This window comes from Oreochromis niloticus, linkage group LG16, assembly GCF_001858045.2.
Source record: "Oreochromis niloticus isolate F11D_XX linkage group LG16, O_niloticus_UMD_NMBU, whole genome shotgun sequence".
NCBI lineage: Eukaryota > Metazoa > Chordata > Actinopteri > Cichliformes > Cichlidae > Oreochromis > Oreochromis niloticus.
This window is the reverse complement of record NC_031987.2, coordinates 32,125,173-32,138,098: the sequence shown is the minus strand read 5'-3', so window position 1 is coordinate 32,138,098 and position 12,926 is coordinate 32,125,173. Positions and strand designations below refer to the sequence as shown.

General features: G+C 38.8%; 4 protein-coding genes across 4 annotated transcripts; 3 read left to right on the top strand and 1 right to left on the bottom strand.

The window, feature by feature from the left end:
* Positions 1 to 1,036: 1,036 nt before the first annotated feature.
* Positions 1,037 to 1,984, bottom strand: LOC100694186 (gamma-crystallin M3-like). The gene is made up of 3 exons (XM_019352331.1): positions 1,957 to 1,984; positions 1,571 to 1,810; positions 1,037 to 1,360 (listed from the first exon to the last, which is right to left on the bottom strand). Exons 1-3 carry the CDS (start codon positions 1,963 to 1,965, stop codon positions 1,085 to 1,087), a joined length of 525 nt encoding a protein of 174 aa, XP_019207876.1. The 5' UTR covers positions 1,966 to 1,984; the 3' UTR covers positions 1,037 to 1,084.
* A 1,912-nt stretch (positions 1,985 to 3,896) lies between these two features.
* LOC100699427 (gamma-crystallin M2-like) lies at positions 3,897 to 5,244 on the top strand. Its single transcript, XM_003456284.2, has 3 exons — positions 3,897 to 3,924; positions 4,044 to 4,286; positions 4,668 to 5,244. Exons 1-3 carry the CDS (start codon positions 3,916 to 3,918, stop codon positions 4,941 to 4,943), a joined length of 528 nt encoding a protein of 175 aa, XP_003456332.1. The 5' UTR covers positions 3,897 to 3,915; the 3' UTR covers positions 4,944 to 5,244.
* Positions 5,245 to 7,345: 2,101 nt separating this feature from the next.
* On the top strand, positions 7,346 to 8,211 carry LOC100699160 (beta-crystallin S-1-like). Its single transcript, XM_003456283.3, has 3 exons — positions 7,346 to 7,456; positions 7,583 to 7,825; positions 7,900 to 8,211. Exons 1-3 carry the CDS (start codon positions 7,448 to 7,450, stop codon positions 8,170 to 8,172), a joined length of 525 nt encoding a protein of 174 aa, XP_003456331.1. The 5' UTR covers positions 7,346 to 7,447; the 3' UTR covers positions 8,173 to 8,211.
* A 1,292-nt stretch (positions 8,212 to 9,503) lies between these two features.
* Positions 9,504 to 11,512, top strand: LOC100693646 (gamma-crystallin M2-like). The gene is made up of 3 exons (XM_005475209.2): positions 9,504 to 9,637; positions 9,724 to 9,966; positions 10,788 to 11,512. The coding sequence occupies exons 1-3, from the start codon at positions 9,620 to 9,622 to the stop codon at positions 11,058 to 11,060; spliced, it is 534 nt and encodes a 177-aa protein (XP_005475266.1). The 5' UTR covers positions 9,504 to 9,619; the 3' UTR covers positions 11,061 to 11,512.
* The last annotated feature ends 1,414 nt before the right edge of the window (positions 11,513 to 12,926 follow it).

The window sequence follows — 12,926 nt, the reverse complement described above, 5'->3', positions numbered from 1 at the left end:
AATATTGTGATTATGACAGCATGCTTAATTTTATGTGTGATACTACTAATAAAATTTATTGTGAATACAAATCATTCAGTCTAAACTGTGTGTTGTAACCTCTGTAGCAAATAAAAATCCAGAGTGTCTTCACCATTGCTTTTGAAGCATGACATGACAATCAAGGAAATGCATGTACTGCTTTTTTATCATTTTGACTCTCATATTGACCATATTTTACAAAAGGAGAAGCATGACTTGAAACTAGATATAAAGAAACTTGAGATCATGAACTGTTTAGTTTGGCCTGAGCTCAAGAGAAATAAATGGTAATTTTATTTTAGATTTTTGAAATTCTTTTTTGGAACAAGAGGTGCCACCTCCTGTTGGAGAAAGAAATCTGGTTTAAGGCACTCAAACACACTGGCTCCACTTTTCAGACCTGGAAGTTTTGTCTTTTATATACACTGTTGTGACAATGGGTAATTTAACTGCATTTCATATGTATTTCTGCAACATGATATTTTAATAGCAGATATAATACTGTCTTAAGTTACACATGTGCTCTTGTATTATTATTGCATGTGTGTATATTGTATGTGTTATAGGATCTTCTCTAATGAAGATTGAGGCAACTGTTATTGTGATTATTAATAATAAAATAGAATTGCATTAGAAATGAGAGGAATTGAATATCCCTCTATTACATATGCAATTATAGCTCAGTAGCGTGCTTTTTAGCACGAGTTTATACATTACAGTGTAGTTGACAACACACACACACACACACACACACACACACACACTACCATATATTCTTACCCTAACCCTAACCATAACCTCATTGTAACCCTGACACTAAAACCACATTTTGAGTCTGAAAAATACCTTTAAACTCGTGGGGACTTGGATTCTGTCCCCATAAGAATTGTTGGTTCCTACAAGTATAGTAAACTTACAGTTTTGGTCCCCACAGTCACACAAACACACACACACACACACACACACACACACACACACACACCTACATCACAAATCTGCTCAATATCAGATGGCATTAGTTTAATCTTTCACTTTATTATTCAGCGCATTGTTTTCCTTTGCATCAACAGGAATCCATTATACGTCTAGCAGAGCTGAGCCTCATGCCACTATATCCGATATCTCTCATGTTCCTGTACTCTCCAGGTCTCAGGTAGACCATCCTGCCTCTGTAGTGGGGCTGCTCGTACATCAGCCAGTGGCCATCTATCACATTGCAGGACTGGCAGTCAGACAGGCTGTAGCGGTCCATGATGTTGTCACAGTCGTCCATCAGCTCGTGATTCGGGCCCTGGAAGTTCTCCCTCTCATAGATCCTCATCCTGTAAGAGCCTCGGTGCTGTTAGTTAAAGGAGGAAACGTTTGACCGTTAAAGGCTACAGTGAAATGTTGCTGATATCAGATTTGCAGACTTAGTGTGTGAAAAGCAGTTTCATCAGCTCAACAATATCATAGTTTCTAAAATCATATAAACTATGATATTATATGAATTAGACATTAAAAAGCACACAAATGTTCCTGTGTTTTCCTTGTTGTAATCCCTGAGTACCTGAGGAATTAATCGGCAGGATCGGATAGAATCACTCATGCCAAAAGACATGTAATCCGAGTACTCGCCCCTCCTCAGAAAATATTGGTTCCCCATGTAGTTGGGGCGATCGTAGACCATGAAGCAGCCGCTCTCCACCCTGCAGGAGTTGCAGCGGCTCAGGTAGGAGGACATGTCAGAGCAGTCGCTCATGCACTCATAGGAGCGACCCTGGAAGTTCCTGTCCTCGTAGAAGATGATCTGCGGAAAAGAAAGAAAAAGCTTTACAAAATTGATTTAGAAAAGATGTCAGAGCTGACCTTCTCTTTTATTTCTCTCCATTGTTCATCTGCAGAGTTTGTCTTAAACTTGAAAAGTGCTTGTTTTCTGGTCTGCTCTCTGCATACCTTGCCCATGTTTGATGTTCTGTATTTGTGGGAAACTGTCCAACAACCTGTGGCTGCCAGACAGCTTTTATACTTGATACGCGCTGTAACAGGGTTTTGTCATTCAAATTATCTGGAAGCTGATGAATAAGCAGCTCTGCGATCGCTGTTAATTTCATTTGTGCCATCATGATCCAGAACAAAGGGAGGGGAAGTGGATGGAAGACACAAGGCCGGAGAGGAGGGAGGAGAACTGAGCTACAGTTTCTACATGTCTTCACACAAATCTTCATTTGGTCACATTTAACCTTAATTGTTGTACTTTGTTTGGATGTATCAATTCAGACCAGTAAGAATTCACTATCATCATTTTCAAACGACTATAGGTTTACTTTACTGCATTTGCAAAAATTTGTATTTGCAATCTTAATACCATGACATGCAACATGTCTGTTAAAGAAACCCCCCCCCCCCGAACAAAACACACACACCCCTCCCCCATTAGTTTTGCAGGTCCTGTAGTGAAGTGCCTACAAGCTGCATTCTTTCTAATGGTCAGCAAGGGACAACTATATGGTGGGAAAATCAAGTCTATCAAGTCAATCTATCTGCAATGGGGGAAATCAACATTTCCCCCACTGCAGATGCATTTGATTTTGAGAATACCAACCAAACATCTAATATTTTGTTTTTCTCTGGTTTTTTCCCAGCTGTGTCTCTATGAGAATCTGTGAGTCATCCTTTGTCTGTGTTTTGGAGAAAAGGAAAACAAACTGAAAATGCCAAGACTTTGATGAACAGTTAAATAAGAACAGATTAGTATGACATACAGACAGCAGAGGGTTAGGGTTGGGTAATAGATCATGACTGATCAGTCATGATCTAGACCTCACAAGGTTAAAGAGATTTGGGAAAAATAGCAAGCATAAAAATCAAAGAAGTCAGCGAATTTCTGCATTTACTTTGAGTAAAACTGTTTTCAGTGTACAATGTATACAATGCATCATGTTAGAGATGCAAGAAAACCAAAAGAATTTACAGTTAAGTGTATCGCTGGCAGTAATGATGGCTTTAATGTAGAGTGTTTAGTGTGTATTCAATCATTTTTAACTAGTTTAATGACTGTTTAGCATTTTTATGTAACTTTTATATGTATGTAAACATACATAAGATCATCAGGCTACTGAATTAAATATAACTAAAATGAAAACCAAATTAAGTTTAACTCTATTTAATATGTACTATAATCAGAAACCATGCCTATCATGGAGCATCCTAAGCCAACAGTGACCTGTAATTACCATTTTGATCGCTCATCAAAGAAAATAACAGAAAATTTAATGGATATTTTGTCCAATAGTATCACTGTTTATAGAAGTCATATTATAGAAGACATTTAACCTTTAATTTGGCAGTCTGTGGGAGCGCACTTGTTGTAAGACCAAGGTAATTTACAGGTGAAAACATCTTTAGATTAGCGTGCAAAATACTTGAATTACTGACAAGAACAAGACAAATATGGATAAAAATTAGTGAAAAAAGTAGCAAGAGATCCTACTTTTAGTGTTAATACAGCCAACAGTCAGACAAAACGAAATAACTGCCTTGCTTCTTCTTGCCCTCATGATAAAACGCATTAGTTATCTCATCCTGCAAAAAACAAACCGTAAATGTGGATAAATAACCAAATGATCTCCAGGTCTACAAAAAGAGAGTGCTGACAGAGACTAAGAATTCAGTGGAAAAAAACCACATTTATCATCAAGTAGTGGTACCTTTTGCATGTCACATTTGGCACTTCTTTGATATGAGGCTATCACATGTGGACAAAGGGAAATCAAACTTGACCAAACCATTTTGCTGATATGCAAATCAAGGTAATTTAGATGACAATAGCTTTCCCTCGTCTGCACATTCTACTTTTCAATATAAGCCACAACACAGCTGCAGCTGGATGGCAGGCAAGCAATATCAGTAACAATGGTGAAGGTAAGGAACAAATGCTGTTTGAGTGAGTAGAGTGCAAACTATATTCTTATTTGCATCAGAAGTCAAAGTATTCTAATGTTGTAAAATACTGAGTAATTTTTGTATATTCATCTATCCAGATTGCGTTCTTTGAAGACAAGAACTTCCAAGGCTGTAGTCATGAGTGCAGTACTGACAGTCCTGACCTGAGCTCATATTTTAGTCGCTGCAATTCCATTAAGGTGGATAGCGGATGCTGGGTGCTGTATGAGCATCCCAACTACACAGGCTCCCAGTACATCCTGAGCCCGGGTGAATACCCCGATCACCAGCATTGGATGGGATTCAACGATAGCATCAAGTCATGTCGTTCAATTAAAAACGTAAGGCGATAGACACTAACATTCATTCTTTAGAATTGATATGCCTTTTTAATGTAACAGCTCTGACAATATCATAATGTGATCCAGTTTCTCCAAGCTTCAATAGGCCTATTCTAACAAGTTGTAGAGGAGTGCTTGGCTATGGCAAAATACCACAGAGTGCACCAACCACGCAGTAATCAGTCAAAGACCAACAGACAAAAACGAGAGATAAAAGGCTCATGATTTGGCAGCTGGGTGCTTTATGCCCGTGCCAATGCACATCAATTATTTAAGGAAAGTGGGAAAACAGCCAAGAAACCCATGTGTAGATTTGAGTTCAAAGTATTATTATTTAATGTGAAACACCAACTTGATTTTGTGAGATTTGACTTGCTACAGGTCTATGGAAAATCCTGGAAGATCAGATTCTACGACAAGCAGGATTTTGGAGGCCAGGCAGCTGAGTGTGTCGAAGACTGCCCATCAGTTTATGAGACCTTCAAGTTTCGGGAATTGCGGTCCTGCGTAGTGATGGATGGTGCATGGGTCCTGTATGAGCAACCAGACTACCATGGACACCAGTATTTCCTGGAACGTGGAGAGTACCCCAACTATACAGACTGGGGCGCCAACTCCCCTGCTGCAGGATCCTTCCGAATGATCACAGAACTCTAGAGCAGCAGCAACACAGTAGGGTTCTGCAGCTTATGAAAAAGTTATCCAAGCCAACAATGTTCTTAATCTGACAGACGGATCAAGCTGCAGGACTCTGTATTCTAGAACATTGCTTGGTTGTTGTTGGTTGTCTTGCTGATAAGACGACCAACATTTCAAAGAGTCTTGATACCATTGAAGTCTTGTAACCTTTAAATAAGTTCTAGAACCCTTGAAGAAGATCCGGAAGTTCCTCCCTCCAACACTGTTTTTCCCTCCTATACCCTGTACTTCTTTCCAGCACTCTAAGTGCTATACTTAAATGAATAAAGACACTTCTTACTCATAACAATGCAGCCTCTGTTGTTTCTTATTACGTTACCTGTTGTGTCAGCTGCTTTTAGTCTCTCCTTCATCTTCTTTAAACATTTTTTTGAAGTTGCTTAAGTCAACCCAGAGGTCAAGTTATATATATGCATAATCAGATGAGAAAAAACAAGTAAATTTAACAACAGGAAGAGGAAGGTTTACAAACCCATAAAAGTTAGACATTATTAGGTAATAAAATAATTTTCAAATAATGCATGTTGCTGAGTGAAATAATGGCTGCACAGATAATAATTAAATGTTATGCAAACAGAACAATGCAGTGTTTGTTCTGATATATGTGGTATGTCTATCAAGATAAAGACCTTCTTGCAAAGTTGTAGTTTTTAAGTTTCCACACTGTGGCTCAGTAGAAATATATAAAATAAGATATTAAAGGATGATATACTGTTTATTTGCATATGATCATTTTAGAAAAGTGTTTGTACACTTTTTTGCATAAGCACTGATACACTGTGTTTATTACACTCTTTGGTAAAATAAAGGGCACTTCTTACTGAACTTTACTTAAAATAAACTGAATATAACATAAGCTTCATCTTTAGGCATCCTGCAGTATTTAGATTTACGAAGAAAATAACAGAAAAATACATTTTCTGATGGCCATTTTCAACTGTAAAACCAAATTACAATAATCACTGTACCAATATAGAACCTATACTACGAACAGAGCTAAACTTAAAATGATTGTTTTTACATTTACAAAATAAATCATAATTAATTTCTTAACTTCCGTCACATAACTTAACCATCACATTGCAAGTGACCTGTTCTGGGTTAGGTTACATTCTGTCTTCTTACATATTTGGCATAGAATAATGGATAGTACATCCGCAGTATAAAGGGAAGAACTCCATCTAAGAGAGTTGATTTGAAGCTATTTCTATTTCATACACACCCTGAGCTGTTGGCTGGTCATCTGGTGGATGTTAACAGGTTATAATGATCTTGTAAGATTATGAACTTACTAAAACATTGCCGTAATGTTCTCATATTTTTTAGTGTTGGTTTTAGCAAATTCACTGATCGGGAACTTGACTCAAAATACTCTACTTTTATATGGTTTTTCTTATCTTTTGATATTGGGAATTTCTCCTAAAAGATGTGATTTGTGAGTCCAGTGGTCCCTCGCTATATCGTGGTTCACCTTTCGCGGCCTTGCTGCTTCGCGAATTTTTTTTTTTTTTGTGGAATTTTGCTTTTTTTAAAATTATTATTTAATTTAATTTATTTATTTATTTTTGTTTTACAGCACATTGTGTTCTGCGTCCTGATTGGCTGTAGGCCACTGTCAATCAATCTTGTGCTGTGTCTCCTGTACAGTACAGGATGTGTTCAGCTTGTCAAATATACATAAATCTTCTATTGCTAGCAGTGTGACTCTGAGGTGCTGCACTGTATGTTTGTAAGTTTTCTCCCCAACAACCACAACAAGGTCGACGAAACGTCGTCACCTGCGGGAGCCTTTGGTTTCATTTTATAATGCTGGACTTATTTTTCTACAAGGTTTGAACTTGAAGTGTGTTTAAACAAGAGAGAGTGAAAATGTTCATGCCTGTCTGAGAAGAGTGTATAAAGTGTGTAGTGAGGGGTTTTACAGCCTTAAAACATCTATAATAATTGTAAAAAATAAAGTTGGCCACTTCGCCAATTTCACTTATCATTGGTTATTTTTAGAACGTAACTCCCGCGATAAACGAGGGACCACTGTACACCAGTTCAGTTAATATGTTTCATCATTCAAAGATACACATACACTACTTGGTTCCATGATTTCATGTAGATAATAACACAAAACAAAAAAGGTTAAAAAAAGGATCATAGAGTTTATTTGAACTCAAACTTTCATAATCAACAGCTCAAACAAAAGCTTTACATAAAACTGCCCACAAAAACACATTTATAGCTGTGCTTCAAATCTGTTTAGACCGAGCAGGTTTAGATTCTTGGCACTGCTAAACAATCATTGTGTTCGGAAAAGCAATTCAGTGAGTAAGAACAATAGGCAGACTCTAGACGAATATTTGAATTGTAATAATGGTTACAGGCACTGCTAACCATGCATTTGGTAGCATTGTCTCTGCCATGTATAAAGAGTACTACGTTGGTAACTTAGTGTAGTATTTTAGGCTCGACAGATGGAGAAGGTGAGAATTTACAGCATTCATCGAGGATCTAATTGGGCTCTAAATTTAGTGCTGTAGATATCAGTTAACACAGATTCAGATTGAATACGATACGAGTAAAATTCTGTATAATTCTGCTCTTTCTAGATTGTGTTTTTTGAAGATCAGGACTTCAAAGGAAAGTCCTATGACTGCAAAGGGGACTCAGCAGACCTGCATGGTTACATCCGCCGATGCAATTCAGTGAAAGTAGAAGGTGGCTGGTGGGTTCTGTACGAGCGCAACAACTTCACCGGCTACCAATATGTCATTGGTCCAGGGGAGTACAATAATTACGGCTCCTGGATGGGATTCAATGACTGTGTAAGATCCTGCAGGATCATCAGAAATGTAAGTCTCTGCCCAGAAGTGATCAGTAGAAAAACACATCACACATCAAACTGACCACATTTCTTTACTTTCAGCCCAAAGGGCCCTACAAGCTGATGCTGTATGAACGACTTAACTTTGTTGGCCAATCTCTGGAGCTGACAGAAAGCATAAAGTCAGTCCAGGACAAATGGCTCCGGCAAGAAGTCCAGTCCTGCAAGGTTCTAGAGGGGACCTGGGTGTTCTTTGAACACCCTAACTTCAGCGGGCGTCAGTACCTGCTGGAGAAAGGGGAGTACCATCACTGCTCAGAGTGGGGAGCTCTGAAAGCAGTTGTAGGCTCCATCAGAAGAATCATACAGGCTTAAAATGTGACCTGTTAATCAAATAAATTGTTTTAATTTGAATGTGTCATTGCACCTGTCTCTTCTTGTGAATACATTAAGGGGAGATCGCATGATCTTAATCTTTTCAGCACAAGTTAGAGGAAATGAAAATATATATTCTCTCAAATGTTGTTTTGCTGCTAATTCTACACATAGCTGTCCATCATAACACTATAAATCTTCACTTGTTTTGGCTTCATGGCTTATTTTGGTGGCTGTAGTTATAGCCACAACTTCTAATATGCAGGCTTCCCTCACTGATATAAATATTGTGATATTTAGTTTTTTTTAGGAATATCAAAGATTTACAGAATCTTTACTCTCTGCCAGCCAGTGCAGAGACATACATGAAATCTTTCTCTTCCTCTATTCAGATTACTGCCCCCCAAACACCTGACAACAGTCAAAGAAATTATCAAAAGGTAAAACCTTTACCTCACTTTAATTATCATCGGTGACCCATCTAAGCATGAGATTATTGTTGATGCATTTTTATACAACCCGTTTGGAACATGTTTAGGGTGAGGGTTGACTTTTGTTTTAGCCACGTGCTAAAAAGGTAAAAACCCCAAAGATGTTATGTTTCCAATGAAATCGTATACAGTTTGGCACTGACATCGTTTTAAACAGCTAAAAATGACCTGAATCAAGTTAAGAGGTTATGATTTAAATGCGCATATCAAGATGTCAAGATATTAACTGTACTAAAAAAACAAAAAACACAAACAAATCCTAACATTTGGAAGGCTAGAAATATAAAATGTCTAATGAAAATGTCAAAAATTGGCACAGCTAATAACCAAACTTTATGAGTAATTCCAAATTATCCACTACAAATTGGAAATGAATCACTAAAGAAAAACAGCCCTGCACTTCTGCACTCTTGGAGTCATAAATGATGCTGTAAACAAATCCAGCAGATGATGTAACTCTAGAATAATCCACCATGTCTGGCAGAGCTCATGTGATAGCTGTCAGCTGACTGTGTACCAAGGTGGGGTTGCTGATGGAGGGTGGAGCATGACAGGCTCAATTCACCTATCCCCTCCACTCAAACCTAGTTAAAGCCAGTACCATGTTGCTATGTGGCCACAAGCCAACTTCACAGCATGAGTGCAGCTGCAGCAGCTGTACAGCAGACAGTTTAATTGGATCAATAAATTGTTTCTGGAATCGGGCTTTGACGGATCAAAAGGTCAGCCACTGTAAACACTGTATAAAGCTGAGCATTTTTAAAACAATTGCAGCATCAGCCATTGTGCTGATATAAATGCTGAGGCAAATAAAACAACAATGATGCCCCTGGCAGTGCATTTCAGTGTGCCCACATACACTGCATATATAAATCTGGACCAGGGCTGTAGGCAGTAATGTGTATGTAAAGGTGGGATAAAGAAACGGTGCTCAAAAACTGGTGTGAGGGCCAAACATGGACCGTGTGGGAAAGGTAGGAGGACAAACATTATCTGATTTAAAGATTCAACTGCAGCAGCACCTCGAGCATGAAGTGTGAATATGCATATCCATTCACAGATCGTGTTTTATGAAGACAGAAACTTCCAAGGTCGCTATTATGAGTGCAGCAGTGACTGTCCAGAGCTCAACACCCATTTCAGTCACTGCAACTCTATCCGTGTCGAGAGTGGGTCCTGGGTACTCTACGAGAGGCCTAACTACATGGGCTACCAGTACATACTGACTAGGGGGGAGTATCCAGATTTTCAGAGCTGGATGGGCTACAATGACAGCATCAGGTCATGTCGGATCATACGGAACGTGAGTGGAATTAATCAGTCTTTAGTAACTTTTCACCTCATGTCATTAGTGTCATTAGTCTTCACTTAGGTTCAGGTTTGAATCAGTTTCATGACAAATTATACTGAAGAGCTTAGAAATTATAAATGATTTACATTCCAAGATCAAGGTCAGATATTTGCTAGTGTCTTTTTCAAATAGATTTTTTTAATGCATACTGCATTCACATGGCTGTAGATGCCATGCATTTTACAATCATGCAAAGTTTTTCCGGGGCAGCACAGTGGTTACACTATTGCCTCACAGCAAGAAGGTCCTGAGTTCAATTCCACCATCAGGCTGGGGTCTTTCTGTGTGGACCTGGACCTGTGTGGACCTGGCATGTTCTCGCCAGGTCCGGCTTTCACCCACAGTCCAAAGACATACAGTTAGTGGGGCAAGGTTAATTGGAAACTCTAAATTGTCTGAATGGTTGTCTGTGTCTATGTGTTAGCCCTGCGACAGACTGGCGACCTGTCCAGGGTGTACCCTACTTCTCACCCTAAGACAGCTGGGATAGGCTCGAGCTCCCCACGACCCTGAAAAAGCAGAAGTGCATGGATGGATGGTAATGTTCCCCATCCGAAACATGTCTTTCATACCTCTGCTTTGTATCACCCATCAGTTTCTCTGACGTGCAACCAATAGCAATGTTACTTTGAAAACTAAGAAAACAAAAACAAAGAGTATAATCACAACTTTAAGAAAAGCAATTTGTGATGCCAAACCAGAGACATGTCACATCTGTGAGGTAAAACACAAATGGTATTACCACTCAAACTGAAATGATGTTTGCATTACAGACCTCTGGAGCGTTCAGGGTCCGTGTTTATGAGCGTCCTGACTTCAGTGGTCAGATGTTGGACTGCACTGAAGATGAGAACAACCTGCCCGACCGCTGGCACCACCGCGAGGTTCACTCTGCCCACGTGCAGGATGGCGCCTGGGTCTTCTACGAGCTTCCCAACTATCGTGGACGCCAGTATCTCCTGGAAAGAGGAGAGTACCGCCGCTTCAATGAGTGGGCTGCCATGAGTCCCAATGTGGGGTCTTTCCGCCGTGTCCATGACATTTAGACAGTCTATCGCATGTTTTCAGTCTATCTCATGTTCTTTGCACATTTAATAAAAAAGAATTGTGCTCAGAACGTGTATCCCTTCATGCTCATCAGTGCACAAGACAAGACGTCATATTTGGTTTGGCTACATCTGGGTGTTCAAAGCAGTTGAAAATTCTATAAAAAGGGTTGTTAACTTAAACCTAACCCTGGATGTGTCGCCAGTGACCTGGTAGCTGTTAAGAAGTTAAAGGAACCTCAAAGTCCTCTCCAAAGTTTTTTGTGGTTCTCTATCCTGGCACGTTCAGTAAAAAAAAGTTCAAACTGATTCAGCACTGTAGTGTTGTTCATGTCTAATGCATTTAATGTGTTAGAGTTGCAGCTGAGAGCTTCTGGAAAAAAAGATGAATAACATGAATGTAACTTACTTATTGATAAAAGCTCTTTGATTTTCCAATGTACCTTTTTGACCGGATGGAAGTAAAATGATTTTCAAGCCCTCGTCTGTCCTGATGATGGAGACCATGATTTATTAAATTTGAAATTTCCTCTAATTCTTCTTTTACTTGTAATGTCCTCTTTACTGCATCCACAACCTGATCTAAACTTTTCTTCAAGCAATACAGATTAATGACATCATTACCAAATGAATTTGAACAATTTTTTGAATATTGTTTACAGTAGATTCACTGAGAAGAGGTATAAGCAGGATGGAGTGGGTGGGGATGGGTGTCAGGGTGATTTGTGAAAGAAGGATAGCAACAAGACGATAATGAGACTTTCTGTAATGTATAGTTTGGAGATGGTGGCACTGGAGGCGTTAGGCTGTCAGAGTTGAATATGCTGAGGCTTTCTCTGGGAGTGACCAGCTCAGGCTGAACAGATGGTTGGGAACATGTACAGAAGGATAGTGGGCATATTGGACAAAAGATATAAAATATTGAGTTGCCAGGCAGGAGGAAGAGGAAGATGTCAGAGAGGATTCCTGAATGTCATGAAGGAAGACATGGAGAGGGTTGGTGTGACAGAAAAGGATGTTAAGGACTGGGAGAGATGGAGGCAGATGTGGCGACCGCTGAACAGAGCAGCTAAAAGAAGAAGAAATGCTTACAGTAACCAATACGGCTGCACTAATATTCTCATAAACATAACAGAACAGCTAATGAAGAGATGCAGAGAAATATTAACACAGATTCAGTAACATCAGTGTCGTGACTCAATGTTAGAAAGTGTTTATTTGCCCCCCCCCCTAACGTGTTGATTGGAACAGAGACTTATTTTATTTCCGAATCAGTCATCATAGAATAGAATAGAATAGAATAGAATAGAATAGAATAGAATAGAATAGAATTCAACTTTATTGTCATTGCACATGCACAGGTACAGGGCAACGAAATGCAGTTTGCATCCATCCAGAAGTGCTTTAGTGATATAGATATATTACAATATATATTAGCAATAATATAGATATGCAAGTATATTACAGAAATGGGTCTATTATGGTATGTTATAATGTACACGGTATGAAGTATGTTGTGAATATTCTATAACTATAGGTATGTACAGGCTGTAGTGAGTACAAGCTATGTACAGGATATGAACAGGATATAAATATGAAAAACTATACAGAATATGAAATAAATAACTTTACAGAAATATGAGATATACAGTTATACAGAAATGGGAACTATGCAAGTTGTAAACAGTTGTAAGGTTAAAAATTATTGTATGTACAGAATGATTATTTACACAGAACTATACAGTAGTGCAGTTAAGATAAGTGAGGGTGTGGATAATTTCTACAGAGGCTGTATAAAGTGCTAGTGGTTGTGAGTGGTGGTTCAGTCCATGTTATTATTGTGTGTTTGAGGGTACGGTTGTCCAT

Coding starts and splice junctions, on each gene's coding strand:
- LOC100699427 (XM_003456284.2), top strand. Junction 4,287..4,667: donor CATGTCGTTCAATTAAAAAC/GTAAGGCGATAG, acceptor GACTTGCTACAG/GTCTATGGAAAATCCTGGAA.
- LOC100699160 (XM_003456283.3), top strand. Junction 7,826..7,899: donor CCTGCAGGATCATCAGAAAT/GTAAGTCTCTGC, acceptor CTTTACTTTCAG/CCCAAAGGGCCCTACAAGCT.
- LOC100693646 (XM_005475209.2), top strand. Junction 9,967..10,787: donor CATGTCGGATCATACGGAAC/GTGAGTGGAATT, acceptor TTTGCATTACAG/ACCTCTGGAGCGTTCAGGGT.
- LOC100694186 (XM_019352331.1), bottom strand. Junction 1,361..1,570: donor CCTGCCGATTAATTCCTCAG/GTACTCAGGGAT, acceptor TTTAACTAACAG/CACCGAGGCTCTTACAGGAT.